Here is a 21,786-nt window from a genome sequence, read left to right on the forward strand (position 1 = left end):
TGCCAGTGTAGCGCAGCCACGTCCTCAGGTCCCCCTCCTGGCAGGGGAGCACGCAGGACTGTATAAAACGCCTGCATGGCCGTGTCCCCTGAGCGCAGCAGGCCTAGGAAGGGCGTGTGGGGGGTCACGGCTCTGCCGCAGTCAGCGTGGCTCTTTCTGTCGCCACACAGCGCGTGTCACTGGGGGCATATCCCCAGATGCACACGGCTCCCGGAGAGCCCAGCCCACCTCCCCTCAGCCGCAGCCGGGAGGGGGTCCCCGGCTAGGTGCGGCGGGGCCAGGTAGCTTGTGTTCGCGTGGAGGGGCACTGCCCAGGGGGGTTCCCGCGAGAGAGAATAGCAAGGAGGAGGGGACACCGGCCGCCATTTTGAACCCAAAGCGCCCCCCCTTTTGCCGGAGTTGTGGGGGGTAGAGCTCGCGAGAGCCCACACAGCTAGGAAGCAAAGGAACACGCGAGCGAAGCCGGCGCACGCGCAGCCTAGACACTAGGGGGTCGCGTGGCTGCTGCGCTGGGGAAAGGCAAAAGGAAGGGGCGGGGTTAGAGAGTACAACTATCGCGAGAACACGGAGGCTATATATGGGAGTGGGCGTGAAGAAAGCTCCCCCTCAGTGCGATTCCGTCCGGAGAGCGCAGCCGCTGGCCCCCCGAGGAGCAGGCCCGAGACCATGGAGGACAGTATGGACATGGAGAGCATGGGCCCCCTGCGCCCTCAGACCTTCCTCTTCGGTAACGCCCCGCGCCGGGGCCGCCCACGGTCGGGCCCGCCCCGCCTGGGGACCGCTATCCTCGCGGGCCTGGCGCGGCCGCCTGGGCCTAGGCTGCTCGCGGGGTGGGGGTGGGGCGCGCGCGAGGACTGGGTGGGGGCGCGCGATCGGGATCAGGGTTCGCGGGCCGGGGCTCGGGAGCGATGCTCTAGGAGCGGCAGCCCCCCGCCACCACGTGTCCGGCGCTCGCACGTGGCGTCTGTTGCGGCCTCCAGCTCCTGGCAGCGGCCGGCGCTTTGTTCCTTCTCCCCCGTTCCGCAGGCAGGAGCAGCCGCTTCTCGCCGCTCTGCCAGCCGGCCACAGGAGCCGCTAGTTCCCAGGGACGCGCTTTTCTCTCCCCGGCGGGCCTGCAGCCGGTAAATGCCCTAGGCGCACATGGCAGCGTGGGGCGGCTGCGTCTCGGTGAAGCACGTGGAAGGGCCGCGCTCTGTGGAGCGAACAGGCGTGGGCGGAACCGGGCCCTGTTGGTGAACCCCGCAGGCCCATATTTAACACGCGATCGGCCGCCCTGCAGCTAACTGTTGTTTTAATACATTTTAACCTCAATAGCTTTCACAAATGACTCTGTGAGACCCCTTACAAATTATCGACACTTGCAAATTACTTATCAGGTGTTCAAATAAGAAGCAAGTATTGTGCTCTGCCTTTTTGGGGCGTACTAGCAAGTGTTCTGTTGTGTTCTTTTTTTAAAAGGTTAGCTTTGATATTGAGACTTTACTACACTATTTTCTGCTATTTAGTCTGAGATGTGAGCATTGAAGAACTCTCATTTTGTATACAAATTTAGATTTTTGGAGTGTAAGCTTGCAGGTTTCGAATATATTAACTTTTAATAAATAAGTACTGAAAGGAACAAGATTGTAATATACAATAAATAAATGTGCAATGTTATGGTTTAAATACTTTACCTGTAACTTAACTGGTCTTTTGCAGGTTGTGAACTAAAGGCAGATAAGGAGTATCACTTCAAGGTGCATGATGAGGAAAATGAACACCAGTTGTCACTGAGAACAGTAAGTCCTCATTCTTGGAAACTAAAGGTTATGGCCCTGTGAAAAATAGCTTTCAGACTTCATAATCATGGGAATCATAAATGCAAATAATTGAATCACACTTTTATCCTGCTGTGCAGTTTTATGTCTTGGATGCTCTGCTCCATTGTGTATTAGAGGTGCTTTGTGAAATTTATAAAAACTATTTAAGTAATTTGGGAGAGATTCTTAAGTGTCAAATTACACTAAACTCATTGTTTTCTATTGTTTCCATAATTTTTATTAAAATTTCTTGAGTTATTGATGTAATTAAATTTACTGAGAACTCTTGTTTTTTGAAGATGAAGATAAATAAGCATGTTATGTATATCCAATTGATATGTTGGAACTTTGTTTTGGAAAAGTAAAAACTATTTAATACAAACTGAGTAATGATTATACCTTTTCACTACTGCAAAAATTAAAATACCTGTATGTTAAGCTTAACCATTTACTCACCAAGCATTTTGCTCACTTGCTTGCCAGTTTAAGAATTCAGGATTCTTTTCCATTGCGAGACTTGATGAAATAACTATGTATGATATCACTGCTTATAGCAGGGTAGATTGATTTAAGTCATTGATTTTAATCATGGCAAGCAGGAAACCTTAATTTAAATCCTCAATTTTAGTCCTATTTTGCATTTTTGTCCTTCTACGTTCTTAGAGATGTTGATTTTCATTTGTTAATCAAAATATTTTGATTTGCAGCTAAATACAGCCTTTATACTAAGTTTGGTGCTTTTTGCTAGCCAGGAGGATACAGTATACATGGATTTAATTACGCTATTACATAGCTTAACTTGCACTTACTCAGATTCTTAATTTTTACTTGTTAGAAAATGGTGACTGATGCACTTCTTGGACCATTATTTTTTACTACTTTGTCTCATGCTGTATTTGGATAGAAATGCAAATTTAATTAAAATGCACAAAATAGAATTTAACTTTACTAAATAAAACTACTTTAAATGTGCTGGTACATAAGAAATTTTTTTAACAAAACATGGTTTATATTTAAAGCTAAAGAAGTCTTGTTTGTGGTTAGTGAATTGAACTGATTCTGTCTGATCACCATATCCTCCGAGATTTTAGAACTAGTAGATCTCATCTTTCACACCTAGTTTTTATTCATATATTGGAAGAGGAAAACAAACTTTCCTGCCTTTTCAACTCCTGGTGGTTTTTAACTGTTCATGAGCTAGTCGTCGAACTAAAAGCTGGGTTAGAACTTCAACAAACTCTGGTTCCAGGTGCTTAACCAGTGAGACTCTCCAGTTCAGTGGTTTGAAACTTGGCAGCAAACATGTACTGTTTAATATTATTTTTTATTTAATTTGAAGGATTTTAATATTCTAGTAAATTTAGGCCTTAACATAAATTGTTGATTTCATATCTAGTTTAAAATACTTACAATCTTTGATTTTTATCCACTCTGCACATAATTAATAAAGTACAATATCTTTCATTTATTTCTTCCTAAAACATTTAATGTAGTGATTGATGCAGAATACCAATAATGTCGGCATTTCAGTGGTGGACAGAAGTGATTCCTATATATAGTCTGAAAAGCTCCTTGAGATTTTTCTGGGTGAAACTGTAAAGAGCAGCAGTTGATGAAATCACGCTTAAGTGTAGAAAATGCTCTTACTCAGATTTCTTTTAATGCCTTTACCTGCTCATAAGAGGGAAAGAAAACCCTGGACTCAAAGTTTGGAAGATGTTCTTTTAAAACATATGACTATGAAGTAATTCTATATATATATATATGTGTGTGTGTGTGTGTGTATTAATGAATGTTTTTCAGTTTGCCTTTAAAGAGAATCTTTCCCACTAGGGTATGCATTGAAATGCAAAATTAAATTTATTTTCACAGTGCTAAATATAGGTTGGTTGTCCCATATGGAGCTGTGAGGGTCATAATGGTACTTTTGCAACTGTTTGTAGCTGTTTAAAAATCAAAGCAAGAAAATGATTAAATTTTGCAGTTGATAGATTTTTTTTTTTTACGTGAGACAAGCTTAAAATTTTCTTGCCTTTTCTGGAGTTTTACTACTTATTTTTGAAGTGTCAAAGACTGGAGATTGAGCTCCTAGGGTACCCAAAATCAATCATGTAATACAAAGACTATAAAATTGTGATAAGTGAAAGCCAAATTAAATTACATGATAGCAGAAAGCTGGATACTGAAGTCTGCTTAGGCTATACACGATCTCCTGTTAAGAAGAACATACAATCATGAGAACAGTGATTCACTTACTAAATGAAACATAACCTACAGTTGGCTCCAGTAAAGTTATTCCGTCATGGATATCATAAGAGAGCCCACACTAAAAAAGTACTGTCAAGGCGTCTATACAGTGTGTGAAACTGATGGACAATTTTGCTGCTATCTAACCGAGGGAAATGAGGGAAAAAGCATGGCCTCTAATGCAGTTTGTGTGTGATAAGAGAGCCATTCTTATTATTCATACATAAACACTTCTAGCAGTTAAGGTTTCACATACAAAAGCAAGGAAGTAAAGTTAGGTCACTTGGCAGTGGCATACCTGCTTCTCCACCACACTTCAACACTGTCACAATCGCCATATGCTGCAGGGAACGAACGCACATTTTTAACTCTGCTTGAGTATGGAGGGCTGACAGTCTTCCAGCATCACTACAGAAAGTTTAAGTTCTGAAGTATTCAGCATCCTTAACAGCATTTTTCATCATTTAACAAATTTTATTAATAAATGCATAGTAAGCCTTTCAAAAGTAGAGCCCATCCCTTAAATAAATGCTACAAGAAGGTCAATTTTAAAAAAATTGCCACATGAGGCTAGAAAATCATGACACTCAGAATAAAAATTTTAAGGGTCTGATACTTCAATAAACCTCATAACAGTTATTTGAAAAATTTCCGGAAGTTCAGTCTTTTTTCAACAGCTTGGGTTCTAAATCTGTGGAAGGTGTTATATATTTTTCATACTAAACAGATTGATTCCCTGTATTTAATGAAAAGTGAAACCAAGCCTTGACAATGGCATTGGGGTTGTGGAATGTACATCACTGGGAATTGAGATTGTATCTTTGTCTAAAAGATACTGTAGTCTAATCAAACAGGGATTAAAAAAATCCGGCAAGTTCTGCCTGTGTTATGCAGGAGGTCAGATTGAGATGATCACAATGATCCCTTCTGACTGTCTAATCTGTGAATCTATAGTTTGTACTGCAGTAGTGCCCAGAGACCCCATTTGACATAAAACTGCCCCTGCCCCCAAGAGTTTCTAGATTAAATATAGATATGCTAATTTACATAAATGCTCTCATAATAGATGGGGAAGAGGTGAACTAGAAAAAATGGAACCTTCTCTGATTGTATGTTTAGAAGGAAAAGGTCATAATGAACTACATGTGAACTATATACATACTACAATACATTACAAAAATCACTGAGTAGCCTTTCAGATGCTTAAAATGTTGTCTTGGGTAGGTGTAGAGGTTTTTACCTCTATATTTGGCACTGGTGCTACTGTTTCTGTGTTGAGTTTTGGGGCCCACAAATCAAGAGAGATGTTGATAAATTGGAGAACATTCAGAGAAGAGCCAGAAGAATCCTTAAAGGGTTAGAAAACATGTCTTAGATGGAGCTGCCTGAGTCTATCACTATATTTAGCTTAACAAAGAAGGTTAAGGGGTTATTTGATTACCTTAAGTACCTACATGGGGAACAAAGATTTAATGGGCCCTTCAATATAACAGAGAAAGATATAACACCATCCAGTGGCTGGAAGTTGAAGCTAGGCAAATTCAGACAGGAAATGAGGGGTCATGGTGGATTTTCCATCAACAACTTTAAAATCAAGATTGGGTGTCTTTCTAAGAGATCTGCTCTAGGAATTATTTTATGGAAGTTCTATGTATGGTCTGTGCGATACAGGAAATCAGACTACATGATCACAATGGTTCCTTATAGATTCTGTGGCCATAAGTTACATGGCTTCCGGATTCAAACTCAGTTGTTACTCTCAGCTGTTGGAAGGCTTTGAGCTGCTAATGCAGCCTCTTGCCCCAAGGGGATAGAGCGGACAGATCAACAGACATACAAAACAGTTGCAGTCAGTCAGCAAAATACAGCGGAGCACAGCACCAGCATCTGGGCCATAGGATGGAAAGAGAGCAAGTAGATACTCCCTGACTAATCAGAGCTGCTACTTGGCATGAAGTGAGTGAGTGTCTGATGGGGAGGATATTACTGTCTAAAAGATGGAATAGGAAAATGAAAGCATGTAAACTAATCCCAACACTAGATGGACAAAAACTGAGTTAAAAAAATTAAACATTACAGAAAACAAACTTGAGAGAGAAGATAAGCACAACTTTCAAGTAAATTGCAGGCTGTGGCTGAGGGAGGGGCACCCCTCTAGGCAACTCAGGGCTAGAGCACCCACAGAGAAATCAGTAGGTGCAGCTCCCCAGCACCTCTCATCTGTCAGCAGCCCTGCTGACCAACTCCTCCACCTCCCTCCTGCTGCAAACAGCTACTATTTCGGTGTGTAGGAAGCTCCATGAGGGAGGGGGAGGAGCGTGAACAGGGCCTGGGGGTGGAGGGGGGTGTCGAACACCCATACCCCGCTAGAGGGGAAGTCGGTGCCTATGGGCATCCCTCCACTGGCTGTGGCCAGGTCCTGACTCCCTGCTGGGCAGGTTCCCTGAGTGCCTGCATGGTGCTAAATAGGAAGCTGCACAGCTTACAGGGAACTTGGGTTGTGTCCCTGACCATCTTGGACCTTTCTTCCATAAACTCTTAGAAATTTTTTTTTGAGCCCAGTCATATTTGGGCCTTCACAACATCCCCTGGCAACGAGTTCTATGGGTTGATTGTGCATTGTGTGAAGAAGTACTTTCTTATGTTTGTGTTAGACCTGCTGCCTATTAATTTCATTGGGTGACCCCTGGGTTTTGTTATGTGAAGGGATTAAAAAAAACTTCATTTTCTCAACACCATTCATGACTTCATAGACCTTTATCAAATCTCCCCTAAATTGTCTTATCTTCTAAACTGAATGGTCCCAGTCTTTTTAATCTCTCCTCACATAGAGGCTGTTCCATACCCTTAATTGTTTTTGTTGCCCTCTACTTTTTTCAATTCTAATCTTTTTTGAGATGGTGCGACCAGAACTGTATGCAATATTGAATAAAACAAGCAATAGCATTAATCAGATCTTATAAGATACTGGCCTCACTTGCATCACAAATGCCTGGCTAGAACCCATGTCTGGACCAGACAGCTTTCCCCAGCCAGTTAATTAGTACAGTGCAAGTCTAGAGAGAACAAAAGGTTAAGTGGCTGTGCTGTTTTCATCTGTGGAAGTCAGTGTCCCTGGAATATCCATTACTAGATGGATTCACCTGGCCCACTAGATCAGTTTGATCTTCGTCACTACGGTTTTGGGGAATGATGGAACTGTATGGATATACAACTAAACACTATAAAAAACCTTATTTTGTTCAATGCATCTTATAGCATAAAAAGTTCAGTTTGGTTACTATTTTCTCATTACTGAAAATTAGTCATGCAGGTCATCTCTAACTGCAGTCTGATGCTAATTAAATAAGTCTCTGGTGGTTTCACTGCAGAAAGATAACCAAGAAACATTTTTACTTAGTCTTAAGGGGTAAAAATACTGTTAAAATAGTGAATGAATTTAAGATGCATTTGAAAGTAAAAGTTTCTCCTAACAGTTACAACTTTAAAATGGTGGTTCAACTTTTCATAAAGGATAATATGTTTCACTTCTTGCATAGGTCAGTTTAGGCGCTGGTGCCAAAGATGAATTACACGTTATAGAAGCAGAGGCATTGGACTATGAAGGGAACCCTATTAAAGTCACACTGGCATCTTTGAAAATGTCAGTACAGCCTACGGTAAGGACAAACCTTTATAATATTATTGATAAACGTTGGTGTCAAGTGGTAATCTCAACTAAGAAACACTAACAAAGTAGAAATAGTAAAGCAAACCCTTGTTTCTAACTTCGGGAGTTAAAATGAGAATTTTTAAAATACTTCTGCTATTTCATTTGTGTTCGTGGATGGTTCTCTGGTCAGTTCGTTCTCAGGTTCTTGGACATGAGCATAACTGTCATATTTAGTTTGGAAACATGGAAGAATTTTTAACATTATAAAGCCTCCATTTTAATTAAAACATGAAAAAAAATTTGGGTGGTTTTAGGTTTCTTAAATCTCTTAATGGAAGCTTATTTTATTCAGAGCGATTTCAGTTACTTGTTTCTAAATCACTGTGCTTGTTACTCAGCAAATGTGCACCTAGGTGTTCAATCATAATTGCATGCGTCAGTGATGAGTTTTTGTTGCTTTATTCATTAGTCCTGTAGAGCCAACAAGTGAGAGAGATGTTAATCCTTATGCATAGTTTGCTCCAATTGTGCCTGTGCATACCCTTTGGGGGAAGGCAGTGGGTTACACAATGGTGAAGAGACCATTTTAAAGGTGGAATTGAGGGGCCAGGTAGACGCACACACCTATATACTAATGTTGATGTATAGTGAGATGAGAACTCAGTTTGGTTCTCAGACCCCAGGGAGTTTTTAGATACCTGCCAGGGTTCTCTTGGTCTTACGAGAGAGAGTTTAGTACGAGTCTAGCAGAACACTGTAGAGCATGAGTGAGGTACTGTACTGGGTACCACTCGTATGTGGGTTATAAATAATGCCCGCTGAACATTCTGATAATTCCTTCTTGACTGCCGCTATGAGGAAGCGACTGGTTTGTTGCATTTTTGTTAATGCCAGCTTTTTCAGCTCTACCATGTTCATTGTTTCTGCATCATTTCAGTTGGCTGCCTGTTCTGGCACTTACTATTTGGTGTTCAAGTGTTCGCTACGTTGCCATCAATAATACTTCTGTTAAATAACCAACATACTTTCTCCAGGTTTCTTTAGGTGGCTTCGAGATTACACCTCCAGTCGTTTTGAGGTTGAAATGCGGTTCAGGGCCCGTTCATGTCAGTGGTCAGCATCTTGTAGGTATGTATCGTATGTCTTCTCAGTGCATTTTTAATATAAGTTTCATATTAGTTGTAGAAATATAGAATACATTCTAAACTGACCAAACTGATTAGTTTGTGTCACAGCCCAGGTAAAGCTCCCTCTGCTGGACATACTAGGCCAAAAAGGACCCCTCTGCTACAAAAGCATGAGCCCTTGTTCCTCTTTGAGCCCCTGGTTTTAAATGCTATCATTAAAACCCAGTTTCTTTGTTTCCTCTTTCTGGGAAAATTCCACTGCTTTAGACTTCTGGTGTCACCTAAGATGTGGCCATTCCATTGTCCTAAGATTGCTCCCATTTGAATGGGAGCTAGTTATGTTAATATTCTCTGTTGTCTCTGGTCCTAGAAGGACACAACCCTGGCACTAATAGTATATGACTGACCCCATGTCCAGTGAAACATTTATTAATAACAGTTTAGTAAAATTAACCATATTTATAAGTTGAACATAGAAAGATACCCCAAATAGTGTCAGCTTGATTTTTGGGTAACATGGCTGCTTACTAGTGGAAAAACTACTTTCTTCTACATTTGTTAATTCTAAAATTCCTCAAGGGAACTCCAGTTATAGAAAATTGGCAGTGATGTGTGTGTTGTAGCTCTGTGTGACCCTAATATGGTAAACACTTTGACCTTGTACAAAAATATTCATGTATTGTTTTTTAGCATTAGAGGAAGAACCAGAGTCTGATGATGAAGATGAAGTGAAGATCTTAAACACTTCAGCAAAGAGACCAGCAAGTGGAATAGCAGCTAAAACTCCACAGGTAGAGTTGAGGTTTCTTATGAAGTATGTTCAAGACTTTCTCCTGGAAGAGTTTATCACTGCCACCTAAAGCAGAGTAAGCAGCTGCATTCCTTACCACGCTTAAGGTGGTGATTGTTAACTGCAGGAGAAAGGTTACCTGGTACTCAGATCCTGGAAATCAGTACTGAGACTTTCCCATACATAGTTCTAAAGTATATTTAACAGTATTTTTAAAGTCTGGATGTTAGTGGTTAGTATTTTTCAATTTTTTTAGTGTAAAAATTGTGGGGTTGAATGTATAACTGATGGTAGTGAAAGCCATGTTCTGTGTAATTAAATTGGAGATAATGCACAGTGATCGGCCTTCTCACACAGGATTCCATGCCAGGTATTCTCTGTTAGTTTTGTAGCATCAGTTGTATTTTTTAAAACAAATGTGTATTTTGGCTTATGGTGAGCACATGGTTAAGTCCTTTAACCACATTGAAACCAGAACAAGCAACACCTGGTGTTGCCAGCTCTGACTGTCTTGTGGTTGTAGAGTATTTGGAGCACTGTACTCATCAATAAACATTTAAATGGCACTAATTCTGTGCTCCCTTCTTGCACCATCTATTGTGATATCATCATCTATCCCAAAGTGTGTAGACTCATCTGTTTTATACTGTACCTTTTATCAGTAGCCTCATTCTTCACTGGTGTTTAAACTTGCTTCTGGTGTTGTAGACCTGGGCTTTCTTCTCTTGGATCTTATTCCATGGCTTTGATAAAGCTTTTAATGTATTGGCATTAGCAGAACTGATTTTTCTGAGTTGGCTACATATATAAAAGTTGTAGTGGTTTAACTTTAACTTAATTTAAAAAATGGTTTTGTTAAACCAGGTCCTTGTGTAGGCACTCATCGGTTTTAAAGCAGTATCAGTTTAGTTGGTCTGTAAATTTACCAATACAAAGTACACCAATATAAGTCCTGTTTAAATCAGTTTGAAGTGCCAACACACAAGTTGGCATCAGGTTACTTGCTTCGATATAAAGTGACATACTTAAACTGGTGCAACTCTAGAAGAGTTGGTAATACAATAGTTTATGGGAAGAGCAAATTTCGGGCAAACTTGGTGTACCATCTGTATTGCACTCTCAGAAAACCATTTATTTAACTTTGTAACCAGTTTTGTAACAAATGTTTTCTCTAAAGAAAAAAGCAAAATTGTTAGAAGATGATGACGATGAGGATGAAGATGACGACGATGAGGATGAAGATGATGAAGAGTGTGTATCTTGCTCCTTTCTTTTTGCAATGCATTTTTGAAATGTTTAGTTTTCAGAGGTAATGACTTCAGAGCAGGGGTTCTCAAACTGGGGGTAGGGACCCCTCAGGGGGTCACGAGGTTATTGCATGAGGGGTTGCAAGCTGTCAGCCTCCACCCCAAACGCCGCTTTGTCTCCTGCATTTATAATGGTGTTAAATATATTTAAAAGTGTTTTTAATTTATAAGGGAGAGGGGTGTTGCACTCAAAGGCTTGCTATGTGAAAGGGATCACCAGTACAAAAGTTTGAGAACCCCTGCTTCAGAGCATAAAAAATATGCATGACATTGAATCAAGTTATTTTGGATTTAGTTCTTAATTAGTCTAGAAATTAGTGAGCCTTATCCCCAGATAAGATCTGGCTTCATATGCCATATTATTGCTGTATAGATTACTTTCAACACTGACTCAAGGCTGGGAGTCTGTTTTAGGCATTTGGGAATGTGATGGGATCTCTGTTTTGTGTGTGTGTTTTTTTTTTTTTTTAAGATAGATCCCCCACTTACGTGCAAGAATTTTTTTTGCAGGAAATGCTGTTGGGATATTCCAGTTCAGTTAGAGAAGCAGGGCTAATTGTCTTATTGAAGCACACAAATGAATGAGAAGCTGAAGTGCTTCTGTGAGAGGCTGCCTCGTTGCAAACTCAGGGAAAACAAATTATAAAAAATGAAATCTGACCCCCTCAGCAAAACTTCTTAAAATCTTCTAGCAGCATGCTACTTCTGTACTAAAGCAGAATCTAGAGGTAGCATAGGGAGGGTGAAAACCAGAGGGGAGAGAAGTATTAGGGGCAAGTGCAAAGGCAGGCAGAAGTGGAGAAAAATGGAGCTACTTTCCTGGAGATCTGAAAGAAGGGAAGAAAGCAATTTAAGCCAAACAACCTAGGTTTTAAATGTTTATTATGAACACTTTTTTGTAGAGCATCTTAATTATATTTTTCTCATTGCTTCATAAATACAAAACTCTGCAGAGTTGTCAGAGTATGCTGTATGTACAGTAACTCCTCACTTAATGTTGTAGTTCTGTTCCTGAAAAATGCAACTTTAAGTGAAACTATGTTAAACAAATCCAATTTTGCCATAAGATTTAATGTAAATGCGAGGGGTTAGGTTCCAAGGAAATTTAGGGGCAAACAAAAGGCATTATATACTGTACAGTACTGTACTGTGGTTGGGAGGTGCCCTGGCTTACCCCACACTGCCATAGCCCACTGCTGGCAGGGACACTAGGAAGCACCTTGTGCAGCAGAAGTGGCAGCTTCCCCCTAGAAGAACAGGCGTCGACTTCACTGGGGGATGCTCCAGGCCCTCCTCTTCCCATCCCCGCTCCACTCTACTCCAGGCCCACATCTTCCCACTCCACCTCCTTGCCGGAGCACGCTACGTTCCTGCTTTTCCCCCTTCCTCCCAGTGCTTCCCCGCTCCTCCCCTTCCTTTCCAGAAAGGCCTAAGTGCTGCCAAACCGCCAGTGGGGGAAGCGCTGGGAGGGAGGGGGAGAAGAGGAGCTTGTGCAATGTTCCCTTGTAAAGTTGCTGCTCTTCCACAGAATCTTACAAGCAGTGGACAGAGCAGGCAGCCAGATGATGTTATAAGGGAGCATTGCACAACTTTAAACGAGCATGTTCCCCAACTTTGAAACAACGTTAAGTGGGAGGAGGTTAAGTGAGGAGTTACTGTACTTGAAGTGGCAATTTCCAAGCATGCGTGAGAGAGAGAGAGATATATAGAGATGGATATATCTTAAAATGTGCACTGTGCTGTTTAACTTCCTAATTTACTCTTACTGCAGTAGTAAATGGAAGAAAATTAGAAAAATGGTCTTTTAGTGTTTGAAAGATTCTCTGTTTTTGCTTGATACATTCTTCCAAGTTGGGTAGTAAAATATTAACCTTACAGAAGTCTTTTAAAGTTAGTCTTCTATTTAGCTTGCATTTGACAAAGTCCCCTTACTTCACTGTAACATCTTCCATTGAAAGAACAGGAATGAGGATGAAGTCACTGAAAAATGAACTGTTTGGGTTAATTGACAGTTATGTACCTATTGGAGTGGGCTTCTTAGTAATGTAATTTTTAATTCTAGTGATGATGATTTAGATGAAGAGGAAGAAGAGAAGATTCCAATGAAGAAAGTAAGTAGTCTTCATATTTGAGACCCTGTTTGTCTGGATTTTTGAAAATTTGCAAATCTTTAGTATCAGTCACCCTAAAACATAATGAAAGTAGTGGTGTTTACATATTTAGGTAGTTGAAACTTCTGTCTCAGGTACACATGACTATTGTCGCTTTCAGCTCATTTTATGTAATTTAGTTTCCACTCTGAGAGCATTGAGGTAATGCAAAAACCAAAATAGTTCTCAACCCTGTATGTACAGCCCTGCAGAAAACTTATCCGTATGCTACAGGAAATTAAACCAGCAGCTTTCATTTCATTCAGAATTATTTCATCTACTAATTATATATGAATAGTTATTTAAATCAGTTTCTGTTGTCACAGTTGTGCTGCAGATTCAAAGCCTCTAAAATTTTAAAAACATTTTTGCCCAAAGTTTGTTTTTACTTACTGATATTGCTAACATGTTAGTTGTCTTGAACTTCCAGGTTACGTTTAACTAATCCAGTTAATGCTCCTTGGTATATTTGGCCAACTCTCAAACTAAGTATGTGCTAGATCAAGGCTGCCAAATCTCGGGGTGTTCCAGATCATTCAACAGTAGAATTGAGAGTACCCCAGGGTGCACATCATTTAGTAGAGTTTGCCAGGGGTGGGCATAAGCATTGCTGTAATTAGCTAGAAATTGAGTTGGTACAAAATTGGGTATTGGTGGCAGAGGAGTTTGGCTGGGCAAGTCCCATAATGAAAATGGGGTGCAGCCTGGTTTCCAGTATTAGTTGGGCCATAGGGTGCACCTCTTCTGAAGAAATCCAGGGATTTCCTGGTAAGCTTGGGTGTTGATCACCAAGTGCAGAGGGGGATGTAAATCTTCAGATAAATTCAGGATATGTCAAGTATTACAGAAGTTTATTTGCATCTTTAAAACTTGCAAAATTGTCCTGTGGGTAAACTTTTTATATAAATGAAATATCCAGCTACTTGGGAGAAGCTCATTTGTGGTATTTTTCACTGCAAATGACTGATTTGATGTTTAAAATTGTCAACCTGGACTCCTTAAATTAATGAGCTACTTTACACTTGGTCTAATCTTTCAGCCTTTTTGCAGTCTTGGGACAGCATTGTATCACTTGATATTTCAAAAGTTACCTTAATCAAAAGGGCTAGGACTTTTAGGGCCATTCTGTACACAAACTTGTACTGAAATAACAAAGTAATTCAGTTTGGTTGTGAGTTCTGTCCGATCCTGGGTATTCGTCCATTTTCCCTCAGTTGCTCATATATGCTTATAACTAGTGAATTGTAGACTTACAATTGGAGTACAAACCTTGGAATATGTTGAAAGGAAATCTTAATAGCTCCATTGGGCTTTTTCTTATCCATGGTAAGTAATTAACACTTGACCTATCAAATTCCCCATTCCATGTGTGTTCACCGCCTTTGGCCTGGTTATGTGGCAACTCTTCTTGTTCACCGAGTGCCTTTAGACCATTGTTTGCTTTGCAACATGGATCTCGCTATATAGTGATACCAGCTGTTCTCTTGCCCATAGAGTTAGCTTGGAATAGCAAAAGCAGCAGTGACTTATTTGTTGGTATTGCATATAAGATTTAGTAGAATAAAAAGCAAGGTATCTCCTATGTGTACCCCCTTTGCTCCAGAAAATCTGCATACTTTCTGGCAAATGACCTGCATATTCATTCTACTTTCATGTGGTGTAATTGACCGGAATTGTCAATGCCCATCTTAGATCTTTATAACCTAGACAATTTCGGGTCATTCAGATTGTGGTTATTTTCACTGCTAAAGTGAGTTTCCCTCACTATGAGAAATGCATGGAAAAATTGGTGCTCTCTTAAATGAGAATAAACGTTTCTAGTTGTCAAGTATTAAAAAAAGATAAAAATAAAAGCATCTTTGTTCAAGATAGTTACTAAACAGTTTACTTTTGTCCTCAAATTTGCAGTTATTACATAACTTCCTTCTGTTTTGAAGATGCTAAGTGTAAAATTCTTTTAATTTCAGCCTGCCCGGGATTTGTCAGCAAAAAATACTCCGAAATCAAAGCAGAATGGAAAAGATTCTAAGCCGTCCACACCAGCGTCTAAATCAAAAGTGAGTGACTATAATATGAGTGTTGGAAGTGGTGTAACAGTTCTAGTTGCATTCACCCATAACTTGGTTTCTCACTTAAAGACTGGACTCATTTCATTATCCATTCCTTTTCTTTTAAGGATAAAGTTAGTAAGGGAACTGAGGTATACAGACTCTTGAGTGAGCAATCAGCCCTGATCTGAATTTGAAAACAGTATGGTTTATTCTAGGTTAGCTCAACCAACCATGAACTGCAAAGGGTAGCCAGCTCTGAGCTTAAACCCTGGGATATGTAATATCACAGATGTTTTGTTCAGCACAGAATTGGATATGGTCTAGTCACATCCTTGTTATGGTAGATCTTGACCACCTCCATTGTGAGGCTAGGACTTGCCTTTGGTCCTGTCCAGTAAGGTGACCTGTTTTGATTAATGTAAGTATTAAGCTTGAGTTCTTAATACTAACAAATGGCCCCTTAATCAGTGCCAAGCAATTATCTCATGTTTTTGACACAGTGACTGCATAAAAAGTCCTTTCCATTTGTTCTTCACTGATCACCTGTGAATTGTAAACTAGGAAAGTTAGGCAGTGCTAGAAATCATTCTGCAGATTTTTGAAATCCTACTGCCATGATTAGTGAAGCAAAGGATTTCTTCCCCCCAATAGTGTCCAGACTCTTAACCAATGCATATGAATTAAGATAGTTATCTAGGGAAAAGTAGCAGGCTAGATTTAAGTTGAAAAGCCATCAGTCCAGTTGATAGCGCGCATCCCCCCCCCATACAAAAGTCACAATCCAAAAAAACCCCCAAACTTTCTGGACCATTTGGCTTTTTAGTAGCTTTTTGAGATTGTTTTGGATGAGAGTTATCTGAACTTAGTCCAGATAAGGGAAGTAAGGATGGGAAGGGAAAGATTGGGTCTAAGCCTTTGAGCTATAGTGATAGTTCAGACAACTATTTTTTTGCTAGAAAGGCAAGAAAAAAATAATTTTCCAGCCAAGCAACTAGAGGCTTGCAAATGTATGATACTATCCCTTTAGCTGGCAGTATCTCTAGAATTATAATTAATAATTGGAGCAGACATATGCACCACTGATTATAGACTTTGCTGATAACCACCAGCCTAATGGTAATTGGTTGTCTTAGTGTTTAAGTTGGGTAGTTCCTCTTAAGTTTCACCTTTTTGTTTGTCTTTGGAAGAACTGGGCAGATAATTTTCCTGTGAAGAAAAAGGGACACTGACATTTTTCTGTGATTCGATAATAGACCATTTTGGTAGTACAGTGTTTATTGTATGTAAATTGTTTGTAACATAAATATCAGTCTAAAGTTTGAGTGGTTTGTACATGTGCCCCCTTAAAACTTGTCACAACTTGAAGTAAGGAGCACAAATTAAATAATTTTCCATTTTGTGATGACTTTTCTAGTAGCTTATTGAAGATAGAGAACATAAAATCTAAAGGCGCAACCGTCATACGGAAAATGGAGCAAGAAGGAATCATTCAGTATTAATATCCATATTTGGTCTTAGGATACTTAAATGATGTCCAGTATATTCCATGGCTTCCTTTGTACTGTTTGAACAATGTTTTAATAACTTCATTTAAAAAAAAAGCTGAAGTAATGGGAGAATTAAAGTAGCTTCTTTGTGATTGCAAAATCTTTACGAATGTGTAACAAACTGCCTGCTTGTTTCAGACTCCAGCATCTAATAAAAAGGAAAATAAACCACAAAGTCCAAAATCACCAAAAGTACCCCTTTCACTAGAGGAGATTAAAGCAAAGATGCAGGCAACCATAGAAAAGGTGAGTTTAAACTGATGGAAATGTTTGTTTTCCAAATGGAATACTTTGTTCCTGTTTTCAAGTAGTTCAGCAATGCTATCCTGATGGAAAGGAGATGTGACAAATACCCTAATAGAAGACACTGAGAAGTCAATATGAAAATGGCATTGCAGGATTTCATGTTTTCAGTCTTCCCTGTCTTCAATACCAGTTATGCACTCAAACATAAATTTCAAACTGTCTTAAAAGTAGACACCTCAAGTTGTATTTAGATATCGAAAACAACATTTAAATGTCTAATTGGTAATAAAGATGCACAAGTTTGAAAATTTGGCCCTCATTTTATAAGTAAAAACTTGTTTGGTCTAGCCCCAGAGATCCTGTTAAGATTCTGTTAAGATATGGGTATTTTCTCATTTATCACCTTCAGTAAAGAGTTTCACAAGCTGAGTTACGCCCTCAGTAATACCTGTGTAACCCCCATATCTTCAGTGGGCTTTGGCTAGGTGTAACTGATTCTATAGCTGGAGAAACAGGATGCCATTTTATTCACTTTCAAAGTAACCACACCCTTTACAGCGGAGCGTGAGCATCTCACTTGTGCAGAGTGGGTAAATATTAGTAAGGCTACAATTTAGTGACAGGTATTTTTAGTAGGTCATGGACAATAAACAAAAATGCATGGCCCTGTGACCTGTCCATGACTTGTAATAAAAATACATGTGATTAAATCTTGGGGTGGGGAGCAAGGGTGCTTGAGCAGTGGCTGCTGTGGCTGTCTCCAGGACCACCTAAGCAGCTGGCCCCAGTCAGCCACACTGGCCCCTGCAGAAGTCACAGGGGTTGCAGAAAGTCACAGAATCCATGACAGACACGGAGCCCTAAATATTAGCTTTGTTTTGTCCTTCAGAGTTTGGCTCAAGGGTACAAGGCCTGCTGACCACTTTATCTAATTTATAAAATACAAATGGGTTCTAAAATGTAGTCTGACATTTAGTAGAAAACTTGCTTTATCCACACTTTATGGGTGGAAAACACTCCGTTTTAAGCTTACTTATTTTGAATTGTTTGGTATATCACTGCCCTAAATCATCATCATCCTAACCTTGTAAATACTTCATACTTTTTCTAATGTAAATATCATTTTGAATAGTAATTTTTTTGCCATAGGATTGTACAGGATAGGTGGTGGTTATTTTAAAGGAAAATACTGAGGGTGTCCACTGGATGTCTTTAAGAACTTTAGTCTGCAAATTACTTGTACATTGAATCCTAGAGATGCGTTCCAACCTCATAGATGCCTCACACTTAGGTGCATGTGGATATTAAGAGCCAGCAATATAAGCTATATAAATGTTGGCCACTGATTCTCTGAGATGTGGTGGTGATAGAATTATGCTTTTTTTTTAAGGCAAGTCAATTGCATAGGCAAGGGCCTCATACTAGGCTGATGAGTTTGGTAAAAGAACCTTGATAATGCTGAAAATGTTATTTTTAAATAACTTTTGATGAGTTTCCTGTAAAAAAAAAAAATTTATTTGTACTAAGGTTTTAAAAGACTTATCGTAAGGGTTCTCCATTTATTGCAGCCATTCAGTGGTTTTACATGCACTAAACTTTTTTTTTATTTTATTACAATAGGGTTCTGCCCTTCCTAAAGTGGAAGCCAAATTTGTCAACTATGTTAAGAATTGTTTCCGGACACAGGACCAGAAGGTAACTGAATTTACAGTGGCTTGGAAAAATCCAAAAGAACTTCTGTAACAAGATTTATAGATGCTTTTTTACTTTTAATCTCTACAAGCTTTGGACTGTTTCAAAGGGTTACAAACCACAAACAATACTTCACATTAAATAAATGGAAACTGTTTTAAGGGTTTAGTTGGCAAAGATGGAAAAGCTAATGTTTTATTACATTTTTCCAGCTTTTATATGGTTATGAATTATCTCTTGCTTACTAAACCCACAGAATTTTCCTTTTGGCACCATGTTGGCTAAGGAAATGAGCTGTGGTTTTCCCTGCTGCTGAATTTGGCGACTTGGGCAGTCTGCTCTTAAACTTTCTTTTGTTAGGAGATGGACTAGGAAGGGGGAATTGTTTTGCAATAGACATTATGGCAGTCTTATTTCTTTGTCTTCCAAAGTCAACTTCTCTCTTGTGAGAGGGCATGCCAAAGGCTGGTATCAGAAAGGTACAGGATTAGTTATTGCTTGACATTAGACTAACCCTGTATGCCTTAGATTTCCCTATCAAAATTCCTGAAACATTAAGGAATTTTGTCATTGGAAGAAGGTTTTATGCTTTCCTGCTTTCTCCAGTGGTTCAAAGGTGTTAAATTGACTGATAGACAAAATCATAGGTTCTTGAAAGAAAATGTTTAAAAGCAGTTAGTCCCAGCTACTGAAGTTGATTTGACTTAAATCAGGGCAGACAGGGTTCAGCCAATATTTGCCTAACTGGTCCACCACACCCTTCCTTTTGATTTTCCTTCACTAGATTCTTAGTGTGCAGTCTTTTTTAACAAAAAAAACCCAAAACCTTTCATTTTTAAGATTTGGGGAAAAGTGTATTTGGTTCAACAAAGTGCATGGCTTATATTCGGCATACTATGTAAAGGATTTGTTGCCACATTTTTACTAAACATCAACATTTTTGAGCCTCTTCCTACAAAACTTTCAGGTGTAATCATTTTAAGCTCTTGTGGCTAATCAGCATTAAAGCCAAGTAGAAACTTGCCTTCTTACCTGCACATTGTTTGCCACAAATAGCACTTTTTAGAGGATGACAACTTCTTAACACAAATATCCAAAAACACGACTTACTAGGTGTTCAATGTAGAGTTGGATACAGTTTTTTCTCCCGAGTACAGCATCTGTGTTGCTTTATTTTAATATTTTTAACAAATAGTATAAATGTGTGGAGTAAAAATAAATAGAGGAGTAATGATTTTTAAAATACTTCATATATACAGGCATAGTTACCTCCAAGTTGTACTATCCTGAAGATTAGTAATTAGACCATTCTTAACTTCAACTTCTAACATTTTTGTGTACACTTTCAGGTTATTCAAGCTCTCTGGCAGTGGAGACAGACTCTGTAAGAAAGAAAACAGTTTAAACCGTTCATTAAAATGTGCAGTCTTATTTCTGTAACCATTAATATTTGGCTGTCCTTTTTATATATGCTGAAAGAACTTTCCCTACTGCGTCTGATAAATGTCGTCCAGAATACTTTGCCAAGAATGTGTTGTCCAAAATGCCTGTTTAGTTTTTAAAGACAGAACTCCACCCTTTGCTTCATTTTAAATATGTATGGAATGTTTTGATAAGGCATAGTAGAGGTGGTGGTCAGACAAATGGAAATGGTGGGGAGACTAAATGTACATGTGAAAATAAAATTTAGTATTTTGATAAAGTACTATCGTTTCTTTATTTTTGTGGGCTTAGGGGTTGGGTTGCCTGTGTATTGAATGAGAGCTTTTAAGTTCTCATAGGAGTTGCTAAATGTATTCCATATTTTTACCCAAACATGCCTCAATCTCTTTAAATGAGATTTTTTTTTTAAAGGTTGGGGACAATGTCTGAAACAACACATGGAAGATTGTCAGCCTTACAAACACAACTCTTGCACCATATATTATTGATCACATGAGTATGTTAACAGGTGCTGAATGTTGTTAAATAGCAAGAAACATGGTTGGGGGAAATGATGGATTAATCCTGGCTGCACTCATTTGAAGAAAAAACCTTATCCTTAATTTCCCAGCCTGTCCCCAATTGTCTGTCTTCCCTTTAAGGAGCTTGTATTGGGCCTAATGAGCTTTCTGTGGAAAAATTTGCAGAACTGTGCGGGAGTGCCTGCTCTTTGAGTGCTGTGGTATGCCAGTGTTCTCTGGTTTGGAGTAAACATTTTTAAGACCAGTGGGCTAAAAGTTTTGGAGGGTACATTAGGAAACGGTCTTTAATAGGACCTATTCTTGGAATTAACACTGTTCAGAAGATTTTGACACTGCTTGTGGAGATGTGCCATGCATATCACAGCTTCTCCATCTAACACTAGAGAGCATAGTTCTTTTAGTCCAAATCAATGGATATCCTTGTTCTCTGACAATTAAAACAACTAATCCTTTGTACAGATGCCCCTTGTGCCAAGCTTTTGGGCTTTGGACTAAAGTAGTTTCTGGTATGAGTTAATGCCTTTCCAAGTCTCTACTCTGAAAATGTGGATGAGGCAGTCTGCAAAGTATAAATCAAAAATCTTAGAAATGGCAAAGTTGATAAGTAGAGCCAGAACTAGACCCAATATTGTGATTACTGCCTAAGGAGGGCATGAAAAGGTAGTGTTAAAAACAAAAGTTGAGAGAATTGCCTTCTGGTTGAATTCTGAAAACCTGACCAATTCTTGCTGTGAAATTAAAATGCCAAGGTAATGCATTGACCCTTGTGTGTTGAAACAATGGAAAGGAGCAAGTGAATGATACGGTGTCTATCTACCACTTAACACATTACTTGGTATCTTCCATTTCTGATCAGGCTATACTCAAACACTGTGTGGTAGGTGGTAATAACTGCATATTGGACAGGATGCAGCCCAAGTATTGGAAGTGCATATCTGGTTTATACTGTGACTATGTAAGATTGATAAATGCCCCTTATGTCAAGCTAGTCCTATATTCTGCAACAAGGTCTGTATCAAATGGGAGATGCAGCTGCAGCAGCATTTAAGGAAAAGAGGGAAAAAATGGCTACTACAGTATCCTGTATTAATCTGAGGCTGTCTCTGCTGTCTTCAGTGTACTGCAGATTTTTATACTGATTGCAGAGCCATTGTAGAAGTTGAGGGGCAGGGACTTAAGTTTTGTCAGCCTAGTAGACAGCTGGTGTTCTTATC

The 21,786-nt window shown here is 39.4% G+C and overlaps 1 protein-coding gene across 1 annotated transcript; it reads left to right on the forward strand.

Moving 5' to 3' along the window:
- The first annotated feature begins 570 nt into the window (after window positions 1-570).
- Window positions 571-20,313, forward strand: NPM1 (nucleophosmin 1). Its single transcript, XM_034779189.1, has 11 exons — window positions 571-727; window positions 1,699-1,778; window positions 7,586-7,705; window positions 8,733-8,826; window positions 9,516-9,616; window positions 10,793-10,866; window positions 12,985-13,033; window positions 15,040-15,129; window positions 16,809-16,916; window positions 18,537-18,611; window positions 19,958-20,313. Exons 1-11 carry the CDS (start codon window positions 667-669, stop codon window positions 19,994-19,996), a joined length of 891 nt encoding a protein of 296 aa, XP_034635080.1. The 5' UTR covers window positions 571-666; the 3' UTR covers window positions 19,997-20,313.
- The last annotated feature ends 1,473 nt before the right edge of the window (window positions 20,314-21,786 follow it).

Source organism: Trachemys scripta, chromosome 8 (genome assembly GCF_013100865.1).
Source record: "Trachemys scripta elegans isolate TJP31775 chromosome 8, CAS_Tse_1.0, whole genome shotgun sequence".
NCBI classification, from domain to species: domain Eukaryota; kingdom Metazoa; phylum Chordata; order Testudines; family Emydidae; genus Trachemys; species Trachemys scripta.

Coding starts and splice junctions, on each gene's coding strand:
- NPM1 (XM_034779189.1), top strand. CDS start 667: ATGGAGGACAGTATGGACATGGAGAGCATGGGCCCCCTGCGCCCTCAG. Junction 13,034..15,039: donor AGAAGATTCCAATGAAGAAA/GTAAGTAGTCTT, acceptor TTTTAATTTCAG/CCTGCCCGGGATTTGTCAGC. Junction 18,612..19,957: donor TCCGGACACAGGACCAGAAG/GTAACTGAATTT, acceptor GTACACTTTCAG/GTTATTCAAGCTCTCTGGCA.